At 38.7% G+C, this 27,125-nt stretch overlaps 1 protein-coding gene across 1 annotated transcript in view; it reads left to right on the top strand.

Moving 5' to 3' along the window:
- BMPR1A (bone morphogenetic protein receptor type 1A) overlaps positions 1–27,125 on the top strand; it is a 90,599-nt gene that overhangs the window by 61,210 nt on the left and 2,264 nt on the right. The window contains 12 exon segments of the mRNA XM_042459784.1: positions 2,948–3,160; positions 14,168–14,267; positions 14,269–14,332; positions 15,726–15,804; positions 15,807–15,823; positions 17,638–17,737; positions 19,321–19,417; positions 20,798–20,942; positions 22,295–22,487; positions 23,813–24,110; positions 25,503–25,678; positions 26,432–26,562. Of these exon segments, the coding sequence (XP_042315718.1) occupies positions 3,094–3,160; positions 14,168–14,267; positions 14,269–14,332; positions 15,726–15,804; positions 15,807–15,823; positions 17,638–17,737; positions 19,321–19,417; positions 20,798–20,942; positions 22,295–22,487; positions 23,813–24,110; positions 25,503–25,678; positions 26,432–26,562 (1,467 nt within the window). The 5' untranslated portion in view covers positions 2,948–3,093.

Raw genomic sequence — 27,125 nt, 5'->3', positions numbered from 1 at the left:
GAACATTTTACCATTTTCCCTAAATAAGTCTGAATGACAATCATAGAATTGTGAATGTTGAAAAGAACTAGATGAATTCAGCACTTTGCATTTCAGGAAGAAAAACAATGTTTCATGCCTTGTCATTTGTCTCCAATATATATAAAAGTACATTCTTGAATATTATAAGTGTGTATTCTTGTGGACTTTTCACAAGTTTGGAACTCATGAATTATATCAGAGCCACTGTGAGAATCTTTCAAAGATGATGTAAGGCCTTTGTAATAGGGCAAGCTTTTAATGGCCAGGGATAAGCAAGGATTTATTTTGGGAGTATGTGTTAGTCCTTTTTGATAGGGTGAGTTATAAATCAGGTAAGTCTGCAGCATGCTGAAGAATACAAGTGAGCAAAGTCTGCCACTCTAGAAGGATACTTTTAGTGCAACTTAATCCCAATGGTTTATGCAAGTTAGCTACACATCATGTGGTAGAATACAAACAAAAAACCAAAAAGCACCAGGTCATCATTCAGTTGATCCCTTAGGAAAAGTCGCTAGCTAGCTCTGAGCATTGATCATGAAAGCAGGACTGCAACTTAATTTTCCTAACTTCCAGTGTTCAGAAGAAGAGAGACGGGGGGGGGGGGGGATGTTAAGGAATTGACATTGTCTTGGCATCTTATGCTAACTCTAGACAATCTTATGCTTAGACTAGACAATCTCCACATGCAATTTTTTTAAATATATAATCAGTTCAGTTAGCAAGTAGCAAGTACATTTCTACACTGCTTATTAGTGCACTTAAGCACTCCCTAAGCGGTTTACAAAGTAAGCGAATTGCCCCCAACAAGCTGGGTACTCATTTTAGTGACTTTGGTAGGAATCAAGGCTGAGTGGACCCTGGAGTTAGGATTGAACGCACAGCCTTGTGGCTGTGAGTGGCTGCAGTACTGTCATTTAACCACTGCGCCACCAGGGCTCCCTAGTCCTAAATATTTTTGTTGTTCTGGGGACGTTTGGCTCTTTAATTTTCATCTTAATATTCATGGTGACAAATGCTAGGAATTGTCTAACAATATCTGGAAGACTTCATTATTCCCACCTTTGTACTAGATCTTTCTCAAACTTCAGTGAAAATTTACTATGTTGCAATATATATAAAATATGTTAACATACATTTTATTTTCTTACCAGGAAACACAGTGGTCCCTCCACATTTGCTGGAGTTAGGGGTGAAGGACCTTTGTGAATGTTGGGAAAAAAAGCAATAAAAATCATTGTTCTTTTTTCCTAAGAGAACACCTCTTTCGGAATCTCCAAGTTCTCTAGTGCAACTGCCAGACGTTGATCATAGCATCATGCTGGAGGACCTAAAAATGCCCAGAGAAGTGTTGTTTTTAGGAATTTCTAGGTTCTCCAACACAACTCTGTGGTCACCTTCTGGGAGAGCTGCACTGGAGCACATTACAGGTTCTTAGAAATAATATATTAAGCAAACTCACAAATAATCAAATCTGCAACAGTCAAAGCCACAAATGCAGAGGGACAATTGTAGTCAGTTTTGGCCTTAATCCAGTTTATTGCTAACTGCTCTTAAGTCAATCTTGACTCATGGTGAACCTGTAGAGGAAACATCTCCAAGACCTCCCATCCTCCATTGTTCTGCTTAGGTCTGCCTAGATTTCCCTGGTTGAGTCCAGCCATCTGGCAAGTGGTCTCTCTCTTTCTACCACCTTTTACCTTTCTTAGCATTATTTTCTTTTCTAATGTTTCATGACTTCTCATGCTGTGACCAAAGTACAACAGGCTCAATAAGAATTTTTCAAACTGTGGAATTGGAGAACTAAAGAACTACAATATTACTTTAGTTTTTACAAGTTTTATACAAGTGTAAAAATCCTGTTGGTTGATATATTGTGTACAGTTATTGCAGTATGGGCACAGCCCAGTGTTGTTCATACATCAGTTTCTGTGCCCCATGGATGATTTATTCCATTGCAGTGGCTTTATTTTGTGTGGTGAGGAAGCTGCTTTGTTTCTTCATTACTAAAAAGTCACAGATGTGTGAAAAGTAGGCCACAGGTCGAAGGCTGCATGGCCCGCTGCATGGGCAAATTGAAACTGACATACACCTCTGTGCTCCACCAGTAATATCCCTCCATGTTAAATGCCTGTGAAGCAGTAATTAAAATGAAAAGTTCTTGTATCCTGCCAACAGACAGATTGAGTTATTTATGGTAGAAGCAGCCACCAACAGTAATTGCAGCACATCCTTGAACAAATACAAGTTTTTTTCATTCAAGAATAGCGCCAGGCTGACAGGGGTCAGGGGGTCAAGCCCACTCAAACAAGAGGCCAAAGAAAGGCAAAATCAGTATTTTGTTCATCTTAACACAGAATCTGTATTGTCTGTATTAACTACCTAGGTGTCCAAATTACTGTTTATTCCTTGGAGACCTAGTTAGGCTTTATTAATTATTGCAGAAACTTCACTGAGAGATTTCTCCAGCTGTTACTTTAAATATAACTGTGTTGGCTCACTTTATTCCTGAAAAGCAATTTAAGGTGGTAGAATAATTTACCTGCCTTGTCTTTTGTGCAATTAACTAAACATTTTAAAGTATTATTCTCTAGAGAGTCATGCACAAAGAATTCTTTCACCCAATTTTGTTACTGTACAAAACTATTCAGGTAATAAGCTGTTGTCATTTTGGAGGGGTATGAAGGCTGAGTCTGATTTCGATAGTATTTTATAAAATTGACTTCTAAATTTGAGCTGCATACGTTTGAGTAATCAGTTGTGTCTGAATTAATTATAAAAGGGATTAAAATACAAAGTAATGGATTTCCATTATCCTTGGTTTTTATGTTTATGTAAATATATTTGCCATTTTAAGATCTTATACTGACTTGTTTTCGAAGGTTGCAATTGGCAGCATCTTATTTATCTCTTTTCATTTGCTTTTCAGAAAACAAGGTGGAATAATTCATCATTGCGTTAACTGGCCACCAAACCTTCTATCAGATTTCTCCAAACAACCCAGCAAACAAATTGTCACGCAGCAGGGTAGTTTGCCAAAGTTGACAGCACACAGTGAGGATTTAAATGTGAACAATGATTGGTCTGAAAGTTTATATCAGATTGCTGTGGTTCTGTGCATTCATCGTTTTTCAAGTTCAAGGTAAAAATAATCAGACTTCTTCAATGTTTAAGAAATGTTTTTCATTATATGTTGTTTTTCCGTGCATAACCAATGTTGTTTTATCTTTAAACTGCAGTTTGAAATAGGTGCTGGTAAGATATTGTAACTTTGGAAAATAGTTTGAAACTTAGTCTCAAAAAGCTGTTCAGGACCATGGTGCGCGAGTTGTTGAAAAGGAGAGGTTTTATATGCACCTGAAACTAACCTGAGCCCTTTTCAACAATTTCCAGGCTAACAATATGGGTTTTTGAAACCAAGTTAGATTTTAGTAAAGAAAGCTCTAAAGATTGTGTCTAAAATGAGTCTCCTTGGGTAGATTTTATGCATGTTTTTGAATTGTAACCATTGCCAACAAGATCTTCTGCCAAAATCCCTTAACACAGTGATCTCTATTCAAAAACAATGTATAAGAAATACAGAATAAAAATGTTTGAATTGGTCTCTTAAGTAAATTTCATTTACTCCTTAAGCTTGGGACTTATCTACAGGCAGGCCATTTAAAGAAATCAGTTTAAAGCACACTTACAATGATAATTGAGATAATATGCATGGATGTGTAGCTCAGTTTTCTTAAAAACATGAAACTGTCCAATCTGTCTTGTGCCATTTGGCAAGGTATCAGTTGCTGAATTTGCACTTATTGAAAGTGACTGATTTCCATATCAGTACATGGCCCCATCCAGCATGGATTACTTTTAGTGACTTCATATTTCTGTTTGAATGTGATTTATTTGATGTTCTAACAGGCCTGAAAGAAAATTAATTAAAAGCAGTACTGTTAATTTATGGAATCTAACAAAACTATTTATCACGGTGTTTCCTCATATCAGGAATACTGCTTGAATGCACATGCTGTTAATCAAAACACCTAAAAAGAAGGATCGGGATAGTTTATGGGAATGTAATTATTTAGCACTAATTGCAAAGTCGTTGTCCAGGTATACAAGTCTGAATCACCAAAAGGAATTTCAGAGTAGTGAACTTAGTTATGGGGAAAGTCATGTGAAATTTATGAGCATTTGTGTGAGCATTTTGTTTAAATGAGGAAATGGAGATTATAAAAGCTGTGCAACATAGCAGCAATTTCTTTTTAAAGACAGCCTATCTCTTGGAATAAGTTGATGATGGCCTTTGACCTTGTGGTGTTTTCACTATGATTGAGAATTCCTAAAAGTACATTGGTCTATTGACTTGTTTGCTTGTTTTTAATAATGTGTCTATATTGTACCTTCATCCAGAATAGCACATTTAATATGATTTTAAAACAACATAAAACATTCATAAAGCTAACAGAAAAAAATGCTTTGTTGTTGTTGTCGTCATCGCTGACTCACACATACAGTCAGCCCTCCTCATAGGCAGACTTGCCTTCCATGACTTTGAGCTTGCGCGGAAGGCAAGCCCCATTAGAACTAATGAGGTGCGTACCCATGCCATGCACCCCGCACATCGCCACATGCACGTGCCTAATTCTTTCCTATGGGGCTTGAACATATGCTGTTTTTTCTATACGTGGGGGAGTCCAGAATGGATCCCCCGCATATAGAGAGGGCTGACTGTACTAATGCCTGTGCAGATATCCTTGGAAATTTGTGTTTTGGTGACAACCCCACTTATTCCGCTTATCACTGTACGTTGCAAGCTCTTTAATTTTATCTCAGTTCTTTTCCATCTCCATTGCTGGAAGTAAAATTCATCAGCTCTTCACAGGCTCATGGGCCCAAAGGGCTTCTTCAAAAAGGTGTGTGTGTGTGTGTGTGTGTGTGTGTATTCCACAATTGGGACATTTGTACTTTCTCCTTTGCTTAGATGGGGAAAAGTATAGTTAAAAGTGTTTGTGTGTGTGTGTGTGTGTGTGTGTGTGTGTGTGTGTATTGTCAGCCCAGAACAAGCACTTACATACAGCTTTGGTAGCTTTTTTAGGCCGCCATCAGTGATGGAGTAAATTTTCATACAGAATCATCATCACCTCACCATCATCAATACTAAGAGTTGCCTGAATGCTGACAGCTTCTTTGGGCTGCCCACTTTAATATTGGATTGTTAGTTTAAATAAATAAGTACTGTACCAACAATATCACTGTAGGCTGCCCCAGTTTCAACGCTTATAGTCCAGATGGTTACTTCTGTGCAGATGTCCATCACCCCCCTTCACCTATCCCAGAGGTTCCATTGACACCTGGTAAATCTTTAGAGAAGGATTTGCAGAAGTCCAAATTATTCTGTTCAGCCACTGACTCAAAACTGAAAGATTATCTAAGTGTCTAGCTACTACTACAGCTCATACCAACCCTATAGCTACAGTGCAGGAATTAGCCTTAATTCTGGTCTCCACCTCAGATCTTCACACTGAGATACTTTGAATACTCTCTGGGACCTGCAAACAGATGCTCAAATGATGCTTGAATGAATTTGTGATCAGAGTCCTACATTGCAGAATGTATAGAACACTTGTGATGGAATCCAAATTGTGGGGTTTTTATTCAGAGGGCAAACTAGTTGATAGATCATCAATTATGTCTCACATTGCAGTTTTAGATAACTGTGCAGGAGCAACTGGTGATTTGCTCTACCTTGTCCACTTGAACATGAAACGCAAAAGTGAGCCCTAATCACTTCCAGAGTATTCAAATCTAATTTTCCATCAGATCAAAGTAGATCTGTATCCCTTAGTAATAGGAATAGCTGTAATCAAGAACAGTCCCTTGATGTCATTCTACATCCCACCATTGTTGCAGGAACTCATGTCCGTATAAGTCCAGCCACTTTAAATACTGTTTTGGAAGAAAGGTGGGATATAAGCTAACAACTTAAATACTGTAAATATTTTGTCATGCTTAACTTATAAAAGATAGAGAGCATACCTACTTTGGGTGCCATTGATCCCTTATCTCATACTGGGACAGAATATCTCTATCCCAAGCTAACCTGAGATATTATGCCTATGTTCCATTCTGTGAGCCTTACAAACAGCCTTATGGCATACCTCAACGTAACTCCGCAGTTCATTATTGCACTCAATTGTTTCATCTCTTCTTTGACCAACAGTCATTGATACTATAATCACAACACAAATGTATCTAACCAACAGCAGTGGTATTAAGGAGGCCTTAGATACCACCATTTAATTTATCCTCCATTGACACCATTACATCTACCACTTGTACATCAACCACTAAGATCAGATCCAACATCCTCACTCCCTCTCACATCTATTCAGGGGTCATCTTCCTCCTGCACCATCAACAGCTTCAGTTCTGTGCAATGGATCCTTCACTTTGTTGTTGTATGCCTTCACTGACTTTCTGACTTATGGTGTCCCTAAGGTGAACCACAGTTTTCTTGGCAAGATTTATTCAGAGGAGGTATGTCTTTGCCTTCCTCTGAGTCTCAGAAAATGTGATTTGCCCAATGTAGCCCAATGGTTTTCCATGGCCAAGCAAGGATTCAAATCCTAGTCTCTAGAGTCATAGTCCAATGTTCAAACCGCTATACCATGGTGACTTTCTATTGTACAGTTCTGTGTGTGTGTGTGTGTGTGTTTTGCCTTCAAGTTCTTTCTGACTTACAGCAACCCTAAGACAAATCTATCACAGGGTTTTCTTGACAGGTTTCTTCAGAGGAAGGTTGCCATTGTTATCCTCCAAAGCTGAGAGAGTGTGACTTGACCAAGGTCACTCTTTGGGTTTCATGGCTGAGGGGGGATTTGAACCCTGCTCTCCAGTCATAGCCCAGTGCTCAAATCACTATATAGTTGCTACTCTTGAAATGGGACTGTTGTATCTGATACACTCTCTAGCAAGATATGAGAAACCATAAAATCCTCAGGAGAAGATATTGATCCAGATTCTTTTTCTACTTTGTTTCATCTTCAACTTTGTTTCCTAACCCTACAATTAAAGATTAGCATCCTCTTTGCCTTTCAGAGAATAGCCAATCTCAGCCTGAGAAAATTACAAGAATGCAAATGCTTTGTACCTCCAGGTCATCTCTTTGCCCACACTCCCAGTATTGGGCCATGTATTCAGATGTGTGGAATCTCAAGTTCAAGTACTTGTAGTTACGTCAGTGCTTCCATAATTATGAAATGTGGCAAGGTATACTTGGCTCACCCGTTCATCACTATATTCTGGATCAGGAAAGACTGGGATTTTATACCAAGCGTAAGAAGCCAATTGTGCTGTGTTGTTTAAACACCACAATTAAATTCAAACATTGTGAAAGCTGCTAGAATAAGTCCACCGAAAAATTAATTGGCACCAACTAATAAAGAAGGCCACAAATTAGATGCAGTTGGGAGGAAAACCTACTCTCCAGCTGCCCTGGAATTAAACATAGTTGTTTAGCAAGTATTCATGGGGAAGGTACCAGAAATTATTTTGAGAAAAGGTGACCCCTTTCCTTGCTCACTTGTCAGAGGATGATAGAAGGTTACCTGGGGTTTTTGTGTTGCAGTGTGTAAGTACAGTGCGCCCGCGTCATACGCGGGCATGCTTTACGCGGACTTGAGCTTACACGCTCAAGCCACGGGGAGCACGTGGGGCAGAAGGGGTGGTGCATCCCATTCAATTGAATGGGCGCGTGTGCCCGTGGCACCTGTGCACCGCCACACCACTGTGCACGAGCCCCATTGTTTCCAATGGGGCTTGAGCAGAGACAGAATTCGCCTTACGCAGAGGGGTCCGGAACGGATCCCCCACATAAGGAGAGGGCCGACTGTACAAGGCACTTTCCCAAAAGGATTATGAACGATATTGGATCTCAAGGATGTCAGTTTCTTCATTCAATCAGTAGAATAAAATAAAATCTGAATACAGTTGTAGCGCCATATTTTTTGCCATTTTCTATAAGAGGTACCATTTTACTATGCCACTGTATTTAATGGGACTTGAGCATCCATGTATTTTGGTGTCCAGGTGGGGTGGTGGAACCAAACTCCAGCAGATACCAAGGGGCCACTGTAGTAATTGTAGTTTGTCTGGAATGCTATTTTTGCTCCATATCTGTTGTGACAAAACCATCTTATTTTGGTAATAGAAATTATGAATAATTTTTAGTCACAGGAATATTGACTAGCACTTAAACGAAGTTGCTCCAGTAGCTCACAGTACAGTGCACCCTTCCCTTACATGGGGGATCCATTCTGGACCTCCCCCATGTAAGGGAAATACCGCATATGGTGTAACCCCATTGAAAACAATGGGGCTCATGCCCATGGACGTGCACACCATTACCTCTTCTGGACGTTGCTTTCAGTGTATGAGTACCAGCATATGAAGTAGGCGCACTGTATTTAATTAAATGTTAGTGTTGTATTTTGTTTCAAAGTTGTTAAATGTCACCTGCTGTCCAAATGATAGATGCTAAAAATTTTAACACTTTTTGCTATAACCACTTGGAATCCTGTACCTGTATCTGAAATAATGTTTTGAACATTTGTTTATAAATGTTTACATATTACAGGAAGCTTCTATCAGTTTGCAGATTTAAGTACAAATTCTGAGTAGCTGCAATTAAGTATGAGGCTGTATGTGTAGTAAATTGATAAGTGATTGTGTGCTATGGTTATACTAAAGAGAACACTAGCTTCATTCAGTAGTTAATCCACTGGTGGTTACATCTTTTCTGGGATTTGGTTCCGAAATAATATGCTAAATATATGGTGTGTCTGAACTTAATTGTGGATGATTTCTATGTAATGTTTCTTTTGTGCTTGACATATTTCTGTCTTAGGAAACTTCAATTTGGAGATGCGCTTGAATTGAATCAATTCAGCAAGGGACCCCCTTGCCTGTTGTAATGAGACAAATACAAATTGCAACACTAAGGTAGCAAAGGAAGGGAAAATTTCACTGTTAAATACATGGTTCCTTGGTATTCACTGGGTTTGGTTCTAGGACCCCCTGTGGATACCAAAGTCTGTGGATGCTCAAGTGCCATTAAATACAATGGCATAGTAAAATGGTGCCCCTTATATAAAATGCCAAAAATCAAGGTTTGCTTTTTGGAATTTACATTTTTTGAATGCTTGAATCTGAGGATAAAAAAAAATCTGTGGATATGGAGAGCCAACTGGATATTCTTTTGAATAGGCTTCTGAACATTTTCTTGAAAAGATATGAAAGAAAACATTGTAATTCCTCCTAGTCGAAATATTGAGCATTCTGCTGAAATCAGAAGGAAAATTGTGTTGACTATATCAGAAGGCAGGAGGGCTTATGTATTCTTGACCATCATGAACTAAAACTGCATACAGGTTGAATACCCCTTATCTGGAATTCCAAAATCTGAAAATTGTCTGCATGTGTGGCTGAGATAATGACACCTTTGTTTGCTCCTGGTTCAGTGTACACAAACTTTGTTTCATGCATTTTCTTCATGCTTTGTTGTTTGAAATTCTCCCTTTTGGGGAATTTTCTCTTACCTCACAAGCTATTTGTAATCACTGAGGTGTTTGCTCGAGTAAGATTCCCCTCACAGATGATAAGTGTTTTCTTTGTTTGGGCAACAACCACACTGTTGATTCTTATCAAATTTGGCTCTGCGTCACTAGACCAGAACAGCAAAACATATCCACCAGATTCTGTCTTCTAGTTCAAGAACATACTGTAGACTTTGTCAAGGTACCTAATGCCATAGTGAAACAGATGATATGCCAAGCATCCAAATGAAAAGTTTTGGTCAGTACAAAGCCCTTGGTCCAGACCTCAGCATCAGAGCTGGCTCCAGTCCCTTTTCTTCCCTGACTAAATAGAAGTTCGATAAAGGCAAGCAAGCATTTGAAGAAGGTCATCCTTGCCCTCAGAAAAAATAGTAGATTTTTTTTCCTGTATGGCTTTTCAAGAAGTCTTGTTCCTGCAGTCCCTCCAATTTTGATGATCCTGTCAGTTCAGCTTTTTGATACTGAACTTTCACTTGCTTGGTCCCCATGTCTGGTTCATTGATTAGATTCTGAGGGAGAAATTTGCAACACTTCTGTCTGAGAAGAAGGGCACAGCTGTCAATCTGTTTAAGAATTTGTCCCTCAACAGTGAAGTTAATCCTTGACACCTAGGAGGATTCATGTCTATCACTAGAATATGAGCTAACCTGAGATATTGAGCAGACTCAATGTAAATTGAAATAGAGACCAAGGGTCCTTACTATTACCTGCTTATTCAAAATATGTTTATGGAGATCATTTCAGTTAATGGTATCAGCACTAAGAGTCTCACACTCGAGTCCTGTTCACCTTCTCATTTCACTGTTCGTAACTTATATTACTTTCACTATCTGCATGGTCATTGGGATCATTCTGTCATGTTACAGTGATGACTTTCACAGAAAATCTAAAAGTCCTCCATATTATAGATGCTTTCAGCCTCATCATTCCTGTTCACCTCAACAGACGTTCCTGTTCACCTCCTGCATCACCATCTAGAGATATTTCAGTTTGCTCCACACATCATACATTTAAATGTTAGCCCATAGAACTCCCCCCCACGGCTACCTCAGTTTTTATCGGCCCTTCCTCTTTAAGTTTACTTCTGTTTCTTCTTGGCAGCAATGCTGTCCTGCTAATCCTGCTTTCCTCTTTGAGATTTCATCTAAGAAGGTGGACTACTTGGGACAAAGGGCTTGTGCCAGATCTTTCTTGACTTTGAAAATTGTAAATCACCATGTCGTTTTCTTGTTATGTGCCTTCAAGCTATTTTTGATTTATTTTTGATTTAACTCTTAGGAGGAGCCTATCACAAGGCTTTCCTTGCAAGATTTGTTTAGAAAGGTTTGCCTTTGCTTTCCACTGAGGCTGAGTGAGTGTGACTTGCCCATGGTCACTCAGTAGGTTTTCATGAGTGAACAGGGATTTGAGCCCTGGTCTCCAGAATCATAGTCCAACTTCACTATACTGGCTCTTGGTATGGCCTTTTATGTGCTACCAATGTCCTTTTAAGGTGTTTACTAAATATTCACATGGGCTGAAGTGGCATACTTAATAGGCCACTTTCCTCCTGATAAGGAGGATGTGGACCACTTGTTTCAAAAAGGTTGTGACCGTAGCAGTAGAACAGATCAGTCTGGCAAAGCATGGAGCTGACTGTGTCCAAATCTTTGTTGGGAGCGGTGACATTGAGGAGATATTTATGGCTTCTGGCTGTGGCACTTGGCCAGAATGCTTGTATGAAAGTTGAAGACGTGCCATTTGATACATGACTAATGCAAAGATCATTCTAACACAAAAACCATGAGAGGTGTAATAGTTCAACACAGTTAAATGCACAGTTACTGCTTTTTAATATTCTATTCCTTAATACTGTGAATTGTAAAAGGCTTCTTTTTTATCATGAGAAGAAATATCAGTCTGCTTCTAGGAATAGTTTCTTTATGGCTAAGAAGACATCTTCATCTTCCCAATGAAGTACTACTTTAAACCAAGTCTTCCAAACATCGACTTTGACTCACTGTTCCAGGCACTTAACACTGCCTCCATGACTAGTTTCACCCCACACTCACCTTCAGCAGCTGTCTGTTCTGTTATCTCTTGACTTGGTGTTCCATAACTACAGATCAGGGGGTTCTGTCCATCAGAGTTACTGATAAACGTTTTGATGCCATTCCTTCAAATGGTTATTTTTGTTCAACTGCTACCAGAAGAAATCATCAAGGGGAGTATATTAACCTCTGCCTTTTTCAGACAAATAGTGGAATTTGAGATACTTAACAGTTCCCAAGGACAGTGGTCTCCACCTGATTCTAGACATAAGAGATGACAATTTGTGCTTACAAATATTCATCTTCTTTGTGACCTCTGTGACTCACACATGTGGGATGTAATGCGCCTCCACATTACTGTTCGGAACAGTAGAGAATGACAGGCATTCCAAGTGTCTCTTATGCCTTGGATAAGCCCACAATGTGGCTGCATGCGCCTATTCCCAGGCCTTTACATCACATTCATCTGCCAAAGTTTTTCTGAATCACTCTCTGGAACTTTCTTTTCCAGGTTTGTATTCCTTTTTTTAGTGATATACAACAAAGGTAGTGACAGTGGTATCCCAGGGCTATGCCAGTCTAGTGATGTGTATCATATCAGTTACTTGCTCCTGGTGCCTCATTACCAAATTGTCTAGTTTATTGTCTGAGTTTTTTTATTTATCAACCATGTGTGGTTATGTCAACCTAAAAAAGTACAGTTGGCTCCACCTCAGAATACAGTGTGTCCTTCCAAATGTGGGGGATCCATTCCGATCCCCCGTGAAAATAAAAAATGTGGGATATTAAGTCCTGTGATTTCAATGTGGGCGCGCTCTTGCTTGCACTGCCGCATGTTCAGGCACCCTTAGAAACGGGGCTTCCATGTGGTGGAAACTCAAACCGCTGATGGCAAGCCCATGCTGGCACAGTGCAGGTATTCTTTATGTGAAACATATCTTCTTGTGTTGTTCGGCTTTGCTTTAAAACAAAACATTGGTTAGCCTGCTTCAGAGGAAATAAATTCCAACCCACAGAATTCTCTACGTTTCTGATCAGGTTTGCAAACTCTATTAGCAGTTACTGTGAGGTGCAACCCTCCTCTTGTCAGAAATCCTTCTTCAGAAAAATAATAGGGTAAATCCAAGAAGTCAAATCTTGTGTTATGGCACTATTGTGGAACCAGTTGTTCACACCCAATTTCTTCTGTCTCTCCTGAGCGCATGTCATTCAACAGGAAGAAGTGATAAAATAACAATGCGTGCCCCAAGATCTTTCAGGTTCCCTAGGTCTGTGCTCAAGGTCTTTCAGCTTCCTCATAGTGTCTGGCAATACATTCAAAGCTGATCTTGCGATATTGTTCCCATGTGAATTGAAAGGAAGGTGTTTGAGGGCTCTTGTAAGCCTCTCGTTATATCATAATCTTTGCTCCTGGAAGACAGCACACTTCAGAAGACTTGTCCCCCAAAAGTCTCCTATGAAGACATGCATACAACATCCCGTTGTCTCTGTCCAGTTAGCTGAGCTCCAGAGATTGAGGGATTGGTTACATTATAGCAGAGCACATAGCTCAGTCCATGCAAAGTCACACAAGATAGCCTCCAAATTGCTCCACGGACAACTAGCCTTAACTAAAAAGACACAGCCCACTGATTCTTTTCTTCCACCAATCCCACTCAAACTTCTATGCCGGCTGTTGGCAGAGTTCATGTTCTTGAATAAACTGAACAATGCTACAGAGAGAGATTGTCTATCCTGATATTTATATCAAGCTTATGTTCAAACTGCGCTGTAAATACACTGGGGGCTAGTCTGCACAATTTAAATACTCCTGATTCCAGTTAAATAAATGAAGTCCAGCCAATGTGATCAAGGAGTTTGGGCTTTTTGAAGTGGGGTAAGAAACTCCTTAAGCTCCATAGTAAAAGGCTTCACAATTTTTTTTTTACTAGAAATCTGGGAAAATGCACATCAGCGCATGTGTCTGTGCTTTCACATTGATCGAATGGCTGTGTATTTTTTGGGCTGAAGGAGAGCAAAAAGAATGTGAATTTGCCCAGGAAAAGGAAGCCAAGTGTTGGTGCAATATATACAAAAATCCACAGCAATGCCAATAACACGTAGTGAAGACTGACCCGCGGAATACAATTATATTAAAACAGGAAGTGGGTTGCCTTGCAGGGAAATAGTATGCAAATTTCTTAGGAGTATCGAAATGAAGACGAACACTTTGCTGGGAAGAGCACCAATGGTCAAAAGACTGTAGGGAGGCAGCTACTGCCTAAATCAGTGGTCCCCCAACCTGTGGGTCGGGACCCTTTGGGGTCGAATGACCCTTTCAGGGGGGTCGCCTAAGACCATTGGAAAACACCTATTTAATTAAGTTCTGAGTAGCAACAAAATAATTTCATGGGTTTGGTCTCACCACAACATGAGGAACTGTATTAAAGGGTTGCGGCATTAGGAAGGTTGGGAACCACTAAATCTTACATCTCTCTGCAAAACAAAATATTATGTTCTTGTTCCATCCTACAGGGCAGAATTTAGACAGCATGCTGCTTGGAACAGGGATGAAGACAGATCCTGAACAAAAGAAGCAAGAAGATGGAGTAACCCTGGCACCTGAGGACACATTCCTTTTTACAATGCTATTGCTCAGGGCACTGGCCAGAAAATGCAGTTAATAACACATGCATAAGTATTTGGGGTGGGGGAAGAGACCCATAGATAATGATTATAAAAGAGGTTTCAAAATATTCTTGCCCCTTTTTTTTCTAGTTCTTTTCTTCTCTCTTTTTCAGTTCTTAGACTTTTAAGGTCAGAATACTTAAAATGGCAAAAAGAATACTTGCTCTTTTATGCCTCTAGTGTCATCTTCATATGATAGCTCTACAGCAGTGATTGTCTAACCCCCCCCCCCCCCGTGCCTGTTTCACATCTACATGTGCCTGGGGTTTTTTGGGGGGGGGGGCACTCAACGTAGTATGTGAATAAAAATGTTTTGTGTTTTTTTGTAAGTAATTTTCCATTCAAGCATTTATGTATATCAGATTTTAACATTTTATAAGGAAATAAATTGTTCAAATTAGAACATTTTTATTTCAGTAATTCAGTACCCAAATCAACACAATATTATATAGTTTTCGGACTTGGAGTTTACTAAAATGAGGAGTAATATTAACAAGAGTAACTCCAGTTCGTGTGACATCAAGTCTTGCACAATCTTTACCTTTAAATATAGTTCTCAACCGTCCTAATGCCACGACCCTTTAATACATGCCTCAGGTTGTGGTAACCCCAACCATAAAATTGAGGTGTCTCGGTTCTAAGACCATCAGAAATAGGTGAAAGGTCATTTGACCCCCCCCCAGGGGTTGCGACCACAGGTTAGAACCACTGCCTTAATAGCTGCAGAGCCAGAATCCAGTTTCACAAAGTAAAACTTGCAAATGGTACGAGCACTTTCATAACCTTTTCACTTGATGTTGTTGGGTTATTCTACTGAGAACTCTGGCAAGGAGCTTAAACCCTTAACCCCACTGCCTAGGCACAGCTCTGCATTGCCTGTAGGGAGAGTTTCCCTTCAACCTTCCTGAAGCTCTGAGATTTCTCTGCCGATTTTCCTCCCCTAGGTTCTACAGTAATTCATTGTTGTATATGATCAATCTAATTAATCTACACTGCATTCCTTAATCCTGTTTAGAAGAATTTGAAAAACGAGCATTTCATTTGGTTTCATTAAAAGCAGTTCAACCTAATTGTTTAAAAACAGTTCAACAAACCTCACTATCACATGACAAGGCACCCACCACAAAAGAATAATCTTAACTGAAACTTCATAATAGCCTAAATATTTACATGGAAACCATGGGAATAGTTCTTAGTCTCTTTGGAGTAACTAACATGATTTTCCATTCTGTCAGGCAATTATAACATGTTTTGTCTGCTCGGAGCATCTCCATCTTAAAGTGCAGTGGTATGTGCGGTTCTATTAGAGGAAGAAAATAAAATGATATATTCTGTAAATGCAGATAGTTTGGGTTTGAATGCAAAAAAGTGGGAATGTTGAAATAAATTTTATCTGTTCCAGAACAAACGGACATGCTTTGCCATTATGGAAGAAGAGGAAAATGGAGAGATTACTCTTGCTTCTGGCTGCATGAAGTACGAAGGTCAGACTTCCAGTGCAAGGTATTCATACGGTCGTCTGAGACCAGGGCGAGTGCTATTAGATTTGAATAATTAAATCTGCATGTCAAGCCTGTTACATACTGATGGATAGCATGCTAGTAAAAAAAAATAGAGATAAAAGCTAGCTATCAGTCTATAGCTGCACTGTCAAATTACCTAGAAAGGTCAACAATTTTGAACTGCATTGTATGAGCTGAATTATGAAAGCACTGATTTGGAATGGGAAATACATGGGGGAGCTGATTTGGATTAGTTTGGAATCCAAATGAAAAAAAAGAAGCACATTAAAGTATACTTTAAAGCATGTTTCTTCCATTCCAAGTTCTTAGTGCAGTTCTAATGAAACAGCTATTTGTTTAAAATAAAAAAGTCTGATTGCCATATAGTTAAATAAAAATCCAGGAAAGCATTGCAATCATAACAGAAAAAGGATACTAAACAGGCCAAGAGAAGAGCGTATCATTTCTTAACATCAGGCAGCGTCTCACAATGAACTCCAGTATTTGTTATTCATATCTTAGTAGGGAAGAATTTTACAACCATACCCCCCCAAAAAGACAAATTTGAGAGAGTTTTTATAGCTTTTCAAAAAAAGTTTCTAATATAGGCCCCATACAGACAGGCAAAATAAAGCTGCTTCAGGCACTTTGGAAGTACAGTGCGCCCGCGCATACCGGCCTAGGCATATGCGCTCAAGCCGCGGGGCGACGTGGGGTGGAAGGGCGGCCCGTCCATTCAATTGAATGGGCGCGCGCGCCGTCCGTTGCGCCCTGCGCACACCCGCGCCACCGCGCACAAGCCCCATTGTTTCCAATGGGGCTTGAGCAAGAGGCAGATTCGCCTTACGGGAGGGATCCAGAAGGATCCCCGCGTAAGGCGAGGATGGACTGTATGCTGTTTAAATGATGTGGTCCTAAGAGGCCAGAAACCACAGCAAAGCCACCTTTCAGTCCTTAGGACTGGAGCATGGCTTGGGCATGGCTCCAGACTCTTAGGACGCATGCATCATTTAAACAGCATACCTCCAAAGTGATGCGAAGCAGCTTTATTTTGGCCTGTCTGTATGGGGCCTTAGTTCATATTATTTAGTTCTTCAAAGTGCTTGGAGATCTTCACCTAATTTGCCTTGTTGAAGTTCGTTCAAGAAATCTGTACATAGGTTAGTAGTGTTATCCCCATAGTACACAGGAGGGGCTGACTATGGAAGAGATGGTGGAGATGAGAAGAGAAGGAGTTGTGTTTATAACAGAGACAAAATGGTATCATTCAGCCTTAACAACTTTGCTACAACAAACTGAGATTGGGAGTAATAATGCCTACTAATAGACAAATCGTTCTCCAAGTAAAAATACTGGTGAAGGCAAAAGGCCCATCCATGCACAATACTCCTGATTTAATATCAAAGTTAGCAGAGGTACAAAAAAGGCTAAAAAATCTTAAGATATTTTGCAGGAGGGGATCAGGTAATGAGTAGTAGCCCCAGTGAGGATTGGTATGCTCGGTGAGCATGAGATGTTGAACTGACTGCTGGGACAGTAAATAAAAACCAGGGAGAAGTGAGGCTATCCTGCCAAAAGATGTAATTGGTAGAAATCTGAAAACAAGCATTTCACACTGCAACAATTCATTCCAAGTGTGACTTGTCAGTTTTATAGATGTTTTATCTAATTCAATTGTTTATGTAGGAGGAGGGAGATTTCTACTTCAGAATTAACCTTTCCTTTTATTGCTTAAAGAACCTGAATGTAATTCAAATAATATATATGTGAAAAAAGTGTGTATGAGTGTATGTCAAATTTCTTCTTATTCTATAGGACTCTCCAAAAGCACAACTACGGAGGACAATTGAATGTTGTCGGACAGATTTCTGCAATCGAGATCTGCAGCCCACATTGCCCCCTCCTATTCCTACAGGTATAGTGCTTGCCAGCATTCAACAGGCAGAGTCTACATAGTTATGAGCAGGGCTTTTGCATGTACAGTAGGATTTCATTTCCATTTCCATAGGAGCCTATATCCTGTACTGTTTATTAACTAGCTGTATCGATCTGTATGAGAGTGTGCCCCCAACTATCAGAAGTGGCTGGGCAGGTTTGAGCAGCCAAGGACATTAGGGAACTGTAATCATTATTAATAATTTAGTCTGTTATTTACTTGGTTTGCTAGGTGTCATAAGACTCCTCCTCACTCCCCTTCTTATATGTTTCACTGTGATTCTACAGGACTTAGTAATGTTGATCACAACATTAAAGTACACACACTTGCTCATTTTCTAAAACAGTATGAGTCATTTTCTGTCAGCAGTGCCTTCTGCATTCTACATAGGCCAAACAAGACAACTTCTACACAAGAAAATGAATGGATACAAATGTGACATTAGAGATGGTAGTATCCCCAAAGTGGTGTTAGAACACTTCAGTCTCCCACAATTATTTACGTATTTGCTGATTGCACCTCTTGAGACAATGTTCTCAAAGAAGTGGTGATAGTACAAGCAGAATTTAAGAGACTAAAATAGTTTTTTTTTAAACAGAATTGTTTGATTACACACCTAAAACAGTTAGCCAGTCTGATTTTAATGACCAAAGAGTGTCAGAAACAGTGCAGTCCTGGCTGCCTGGCTGGAGATTGGAAGATTTCAAGTGGAGATTGGAGGGAACAGGAATTTCAATCTATTAGCAAAGATTTGAACAGGAATAATGGCTTCTTATCACGTTACATACCTCAGTGGGCTGGTTTTCCTTACAGTTGTGTTTATAACAAAAACATATCCTTCAGGAAAAGATCTTGCCTTCAACAGCACTAACTTTACTGAAAACAGAATGTATTGCATCCACACTTCAGAGGCAATGTTTATGTTAAACCAACCTTTTGGAGGTTTATGGCTGTATCCTGCATCATTCTGATCCCATTCTCACAACTATATAACTGCACATTTATAGCTCAAGTTTGCACACTGTATTCTATCAGTGCACCTGAGGAAATGGATTGTAATCAAGGAAAACTCTTGCTAATATCAGTTAATCTTAGAGGTGCTTCCATTTTTCCTTCCCTTCTTTTTTAAATACTGAGACAGAAAAACACGATTGTCTCGTTGAAAACAAGAAACAAGTGCTTCACCAACTGCACCTTAAAAGTTTGGCCTAACATTTTTCTAGAGTCATTATATTTAATTAGGGGAAGCAAAATTGAGCAGGGTAATACAGGATATTTTATAGTCATACTGTGCTTGCTTTTGAAACGTGGATTTTCATGAAGGGATTTGAGTAATGTAGAACTGGAAAATCAGTTCCTATCACTTGATGATCACAAAATTAACAAAATGCATAACAACTCAGGGCCTGTTTATACTGCCAGCTTCAGTATTTGAAAATCTCACATTCCATTCTGCAGCACTTCCACACAGACACCCAATATACATGGTTGCACAAAACAGGAAAGAGAAATTTGTCTTTGATTTGATTATTATTGTGTGTGTTTTGTTTTTTTTAATTTAGATGGTCTCTTCGATGGCAGCATACGATGGATAGCCGTGCTTATTTCTATGGCAGTCTGTATAATAGTTATGATTGTCTTACTGTCTTTCTGTTACAGGTAAAATACCTTACTGATGTTTCCCCGTTTTTACCACACAATCATAGATATTACAGATTTTTTTTTAACCTCATAAAATTCATGTTAAGGCTTCCCAGAATCTCACATGATTTGATTCACATCACTAGGAAAATTGTCATCGATATGAAAGTACTATGTCCCGTATGGTGCTGATTCTCTATATAATATAATACCAAAGCAGATTTTCAAGCTTTTATGGATTTGCATGCAGGACATAAATACCTGAGCTAGAGTAGACCTGTTGGAATGTATCTATATGTCGACTTATCATTAAGCAATTAATACAGGGGTGGGCTACTCTAATTGGGAGTAACCAATAGGATGGTTACTGGGATGCAACCTGTGGATATTTATTCACATCTGTATATTTAAGTATATACAGTGTTGTCCTGATCAGAGGTGGATAGATTTATAAGCAGAATTCATCATAGCTGATGTTCTATCTAAAACAGAGGGTAATTAAATTCAATATGGTGTCTTGTCTTGTATAGAGTACATGCACCAGAGATCTATTACAGCCTCAGGCTGTAATCCTACACACACTTAAAACTTAGTAGTAAGTCCTGTTGAAAACAATAGCACTTACTTTTGAGTAGGCATGTATAGAATTATTTGTATAAACAGGCTTGTAGATTAATATTTAATATGGTACTTTGGTAAAGATAAGATATACAAAGATATGATTTGGGGCTTTTAGCATATAACTGAGCAACTGTTAACACCTAGTGCATTACATAATTGGTCACTATTTTTGTGGTATTTTAAGGATTTGTGTGTGTTCTTTCTGTCAGCTATAAAGAATCTTATGTTTAGCTTTGACTTTTTTAAACAGCTAAAATCTTGTTCGGTCATTTGTTGCATCCGTGCATAAGAGCTTCAGATAAATTATAACAGTAGTTATGCAGACCCACTGTCATGAAATTTATTACCAGCACTGCAATGATGGTAGAATGAGATCATGATCATATTCCTTTGTCATACATTTAGAATTAGAGTATTACAGCCTTTATTTAGATTTCAGTCATTCAGCTTGACCTGAGTGGCTGACTAAGATCAGGGGGAGTCTTCTACTACTCTTCCTATTCTGCACATCACAAATAGATCTCCGCAACTAAAGTGTGAGACCTCAAGTAACATGGAATTCCTGAATTCAGCTATTTGTCGAAAGAGTAATACATGTATGCAAAATGAAATAAAGTTTGGCAGTTGATGTGCTGATTAAAATTTTATAATTTTTATAAAAATTTCCAATGTTAAATACTTTTACCATTAAGATGGTACTATGCATGAGTAATTGGATAAATAGTATGCTTTCTCAAGCCATGTAAATTTTGAACAATTTTATCCTCCCCACTCCAGGCACTATTGTAAATGGGTACCAAAAAAACAGTGTTACAATCGTGATTTGGAGCAGGATGAAGCTTTTATTCCAGTTGGGGAATCATTGAAAGATCTTATTGACCAGTCACAGAGCTCTGGCAGTGGTTCAGGACTTCCTCTTTTGGTAAGGCAGTTAGTGAACTACATAATTTAAAAGTTACTTATTTTATGCAGCATACTAATTAACAACTCACCTGGTTACCACAGACAACAAGGAATGCTCTGACACTAAATAAGCAGAATTGACACATTGGGGATGGATTATTTTGTCCCTCCCGAACCTGCTCCCTCAGTCCACATGGAGCAAAACTTCATCTATTCTTCTCAGTGTCTCCACATTCTAAGAGAGTCTAGTAGGATAGATTTCTGGGCAGCAGATTATCAGTCAGAGCAAAACAGCTGATTAAGTAATTATTTTGAGTGTGCCAGGAATGGTCAACTCGCAGTTATACAGATGTTGTGAGACTGAAGCTCCAGGTATCCTCACTGTTAGCTTAGAGCTAAGGAAACAGCAGTGTAAGAAGATCTGAAGAGCCACAGGTTGCTCACTCTTGGGGTACATGGAGAAACCAGGGGAAAGTATTCAGAGGGAGGGAAGCTGAGAAGGAGAAAGAAGAACTGTATGAAGTTTTACTACCTTTGTAGAAACTGAACAGGTGCTTATCTGCTAGCAGATTCATATTAATATGAAGGACAGTGCCATATCTGCCAGATATTCCCAAGAGGGAATATCTTTCCAATGTTGCTAGGGGAAAGAGAGGTGGGGAAAATAGTTTTCTTAGTCAGAGGCAGAGCTATGTTTCCTATTCCAAGTTATGGGAATCCAATGAGAGGGGGCTTTCAGCGGCTTTTGAGAAGTACAGAGTCTAAGCAACTGCTTCCTTAGGTAAACAGGGTAGAGCAAACAGGACATGAGAAACCTGTATTGGTTGGAACACTTGGCAGATGGAAAGAAAAGAGGAAAACACTGTTCTTTTCTGGCACTGCTTATTCCTGCTCTTTTATTCTTAAGTAGGTTTCCTAGGTTATGAATGGGCTATATATATATAGGTAATTGACTCTTGGGCATGCTATGTCCAAAAAGGGTCAGAAAAGCTAGGAGTCAAAATGAAAATCAGTTAGAATAAAGCTTTTTAATGCAGTGTCTTGCTGATTTCAGTGCAGTTTGTTTTCTTGTTGGGGTTGTTCATAACCCATATATGTTTAAAGTATTTGGATTAATCCATTTTAGTTCCATTGACAATAGTCAAAATAATTTATATCTATATGGTTTACATGTAATCTGTTAGCCCCATTGATTTAAAGTGTGACTTAAAGTTACAATTTTTAAATAATTTATATGGAATAAGAACAGTTGCGTAATTGATTCAGTTCTATTATCTAGAGAACAATTTTAGAAAGGTTACTATATAATAAGCAATTTTAAACTATTAGTATTCTTAGGATTGCTTTAATGACTTCAGATTTCATCTTCAGGTTCAACGGACTATTGCCAAACAGATTCAGATGGTACGGCAAGTTGGAAAAGGTCGATATGGTGAAGTGTGGATGGGTAAATGGCGGGGTGAAAAAGTGGCAGTGAAAGTATTTTTCACCACTGAAGAAGCCAGCTGGTTTCGAGAAACTGAGATTTACCAGACAGTTCTCATGCGCCATGAGAATATACTTGGTATGTAAAAAATATAATCCTTGAATGGGGAAGTGATATCTGAAGACAGTGTCTTAAATGTTCTTACTGACTAAGTATAATTCTGATGAAGAGCAAAAATTCTGTCAAAATTAGAAAGGGAAAATGATATTGTGATTGCAGTTTTTAAATATAAAACATTATTTATAAATAAGCTGGTACTAGAGGTGTATAGTGAGATGAGCAAATTTTTTGACAATAACAAATTAGAATCTCTCCAGACAGAAGAAAGGCAAATGCTTTTCACTGTTACAAATTAGAAGTGATATATATTGAAATATTAAATCCCAACCTCCCTGTAGCGTCTGAGCTTTCTGTATCTTTGCCAAGGAGATCTTGGCGTTTTAGGGATAACTGGATTTAAAAAAATACTGACTCAGTGTGCAGCTGATGTGAAAAGGAGAAAATCATGTTAGACATAATTAGAAAAGAAAGAGAACATAATTGCCCATATTATACTACCTTAATGCAAATTTGAGCTGTGACCACTTCCAGCTTTAATAAACCATTCTCAAATGATACTGTAGAGTTGGAAAAACATGGAAAAGATGGAGAAGCTGGAACAACTCTTATAGATTACAGTGTTTGACATCCTTTAGTGTAGAAACAGTGTGAGATAGGAAATCAAGATAAAGATATATAAATGTGTGTAAGGTTATCTCCTGACTCTGGTGGGGAGATTTTAGGACAGATAAAAGGAAGTATTTCACAAAGCACATAATAAAAGTGTGCCAGATGCTGCCAGCAGATGCAGTAATGGCTGTTTGGCTGGCTTTAAAAGGGAGTTGGACATATACATAGAAGACAGAACCATGAGTCAGTTCTAATCATTATAGTTTTATATTACATCCAGCACCACAGGCAACACCACATATACCAATATGTACATGAGAACGTCCTATCACACTTGTGCCTTCTTATGGCCTTCCCATAAGTCCACTGTTTGGAATAGATTTCTAATTACATAGATGGTTGTTCAGTAGATAATAAAACCACTATTCAGAGCCAAATTGTGTTAAATACCTGGCAGATTAAATGTGCTCTTTGTCTAACAGTGAAGAAGTAGCACTTCAGTTGTTGCTGGACCGCAGCTCCCAGAATTCTTCACTGTTAGCTACACTGGCTAGGGCTGCAAGAAATTCCAGTCCAAAAACATTTGGAGGGCTACATGAGTCCCATTCTTGCTTCGTAGGGAAGACCTCCTTTCCACATTGTTTTTGTTTTTCTTAGTTTTCATTCCTAGTGCAGTTTTTGTTGAAATATCTGGAGAAATTGTAAACATTAATTAATTCCTTGAATTCACACAGGTTTTATAGCAGCAGATATTAAAGGTACAGGATCCTGGACCCATCTATACTTGATTACAGATTATCATGAAAATGGGTCATTGTACGACTACCTGAAGTGTACCACTTTGGACAACAGAGCTCTACTCAAACTGGCTTATTCTGCAGCATGTGGTCTCTGCCATTTGCACACAGAGATATATGGCACACAAGGAAAGCCTGCTATTGCCCACAGAGACCTGAAGAGTAAAAATATCTTGATAAAGAGGAATGGGACTTGCTGTATTGCTGACTTGGGCCTAGCTGTCAAATTTAACAGGTAGATACTTCATCTGTCTATACAAAATCCAGTGCCCATATATTCATAGGAAAAGGTATTTGTGCTTAGATCTGAAAAATATTAATTTCTCATTTGGTTAGTTCATAACAACAACAGAAAAACAGAATGTTTATTTAAAGTTTATGTCCCTGAAAGACTAAATATTTTCTTTGCAGAAAGTACTTTGGAAAGACTAAATGAGACAAAAATATATCTGCCAAATATTCTTGAACTAGAGATGTAAGAATGTCATACATTTTTTTTAAAAAAATCCATCTATTTTCATGGAAGAGATTGCAGTTCAGCATTTCGTTCTTCTTTGACAATTTAATAATATTTTAATAATAATAATAATATTTATTTCTATACCGCCCTCTGGCAAACCAATCCGGGCGGTTAACAACAGTAAAATATAAAATATGACAATTAAAAACACTTTATCCCTCCCCCCCTTAAGACAGTATTAAACAGTATAACATATTAAAAACACAATATCAAGCATAAAAACAGCAGTTAAAACTAAAAACCCTGATATCCCTCTGTTGATCCTCAACCATCACTAAGATGGGGCCATGGGAGGAATGAGGGAATCAGGGAACCTGATAAAATACTTACTTGCAAAAAATATAACTTTTAGGCTCACAGATTTTCAAACTCTTCAACATTTAGTATTTTTAAAACTGAACTAAATTAAACCCTGTATATGCTTCTGTTTTCAATGGTAATTTATTGTACATCTGTTTGGCTTCAGGGTTTTTACATCTACTGCAAACGTGCAGCCTAGGGCAGGAAAGTCCCCATCCCAGGCTTTCCCCAACCAGCCCCCAGAGAGACCACTGAATAGCATGTATAATAAAAATAAATACTCTGAAGAATAATGTGTCACCTGCAATACTTCCCACCTGCCCAGTTCTCTAGTAAGGTGCTGTAGCAGGTCAACTTGGCAGGGGACAAAGGCCCTGGGTTTGGTGCAATGTTGGAGTACTCCACTAAACAAAGTGCATGAGAGGAGGACAGGAGCGTGTCCTGGGTGTGTGTACATGCACAGTCTTTAGTGCCACTGCTGTGGAGACTGTAAACAGGAGAGAAAGGAGAAAGTCCGGGGGCTGGAAGATTCAAGACCTCTCTCTCTCTCTCTCTCTCTCTCTCTCTCTCTCTCTCTCTGTAGCTTTTGCACACACTCAAAAGTGATACATAGTGTGGTGTTGATGGGTTTTCAACAGGAAAAATGCCTTTGAACCAATTCTACTTTCTGACAGACCTCCAGTCCATAAGTGGAGGCTTCCTGTACTCCACTAATTGAAGGAAAAGTTTAATATTACCATAATAATTATGACTGTCTACATTCTGTTTTTATGTTGTTTCAACAACATAACTTTTATGTTGCCATAGTGATACAAATGAAGTTGATGTCCCTTTGAATACGAGAGTGGGAACAAAGCGTTACATGGCACCAGAGGTCCTAGATGAGACTCTGAATAAAAATCACTTCCAGCCGTACATCATGGCTGACATCTATAGTTTTGGCTTGATAATTTGGGAAATGGCTCGGCGTTGTGTCACAGGAGGTAAGACAAATAATGTGTCTAGAAGGCGTGATGTGTTGTGTATGCATTGTTTGTCTAAAGCAAATTATCTGCAATACAGGAAGAAAGACTTATCTTTTCAGACATTCAGTCAGATACATATTCAAACTGCATGTTTTTCTTCAGTGCTATATCTGTTTCCTTAGTTTGCTGATAAAATTGCTACCTACACAGGTATAGTAGTGGAAGAGGTGTATCCTTGATCCAGACTGAGCCTCCCTTATCCAAAATACTTGGGACCAGAAGCATTTTGCATTTCAGAGTTTTCTGGATTTTGGAGTATTTGCATATACATAATGAGATAGCCTGGGGGGACCCCAATCTTAACATAAAGTTCATTTGTTTTTCATATACATTTTCTATGCATTGTCTAAAAGTAATTTTATAAACTATATTAATAAACATATATATTTGTGTACATTGAACCATCAGAAAGTAAAGGTGTCACAATCTCAACCATCCATGTGGACAAATTTAGATTTTCTAATTCCAGATAAGGGAGACTCAACTCTAGAAGTAGAATTCTTGCTTTTGTCTTCTTCCTCTCTCATTTCACAAATTGCTGTGTTGACACCTTCCACATTTTAACTCCAGCTACTCCAGGGCAGGGGGTACATACACAATAGAATAATCTGTATAGGAAAATGAAGGCCACTTTAAGGCTAGCAGTGCAGATTTAATATTAATCTGTGTTCTTCCAGTATCATAGCAGATTTAAACTTCTATCACTTCCAGGTATCGTTGAAGAGTATCAGCTACCCTACTATGATATGGTGCCAAACGATCCTTCATATGAGGATATGAGAGAGGTGGTATGTGTTAAGCACCTGCGCCCAGTAGTATCTAATAGATGGAACAGTGATGAGGTAAGCCTGTTCGAAGAAATAAAGTCTGATAGAAGATTTTTATTGTTTCCAGTTATGGGAAGAAATTTTAGCCTTGTCTGGGAAAAGCATGTACTTAAACATTTTTCAGTGGTTGCTAATAGGGATTTATTTTTTGATTTTTAAACCATTAGAGCTTCCAGCCCTTCCACAAGGCTCTCTAACTTAGGCCTCATTGGAACAGTACTGTAGTGAGATTGCTAGTCATTCTGACTGCTCATTAAAGTTAATTCAAAGGAGAATTATTTGTACATCCAATAGCACAGTCCTTATCCAGTTCAAAATTCTATCAGTTACTTGGTTTTGCAGCCAAGAATACAAAACAGTTCATCCACACTTATAAATTAAGTTTAGCAGAATTTAATATGGTCTTAGACTGCGAATTATTTTTTTACTGTTAATATTTTGTAAAAAAAAATTAATTAGTATTTTACACTGCCTTTAGGCCTTTGGATATAGATTGGGAATGTACACCATGGGCAAGTTTACTTTTATGTATTTTATTGTTTGTATGTATAGCGCTGTGTAAATCCATAGCACTATAT

This window comes from Sceloporus undulatus, chromosome 3 (genome assembly GCF_019175285.1).
Source record: "Sceloporus undulatus isolate JIND9_A2432 ecotype Alabama chromosome 3, SceUnd_v1.1, whole genome shotgun sequence".
NCBI classification, from domain to species: domain Eukaryota; kingdom Metazoa; phylum Chordata; class Lepidosauria; order Squamata; family Phrynosomatidae; genus Sceloporus; species Sceloporus undulatus.
The sequence above is the reverse complement of the archived record's forward strand: the minus strand, read 5'-3'. Positions and strand labels throughout refer to the sequence as shown.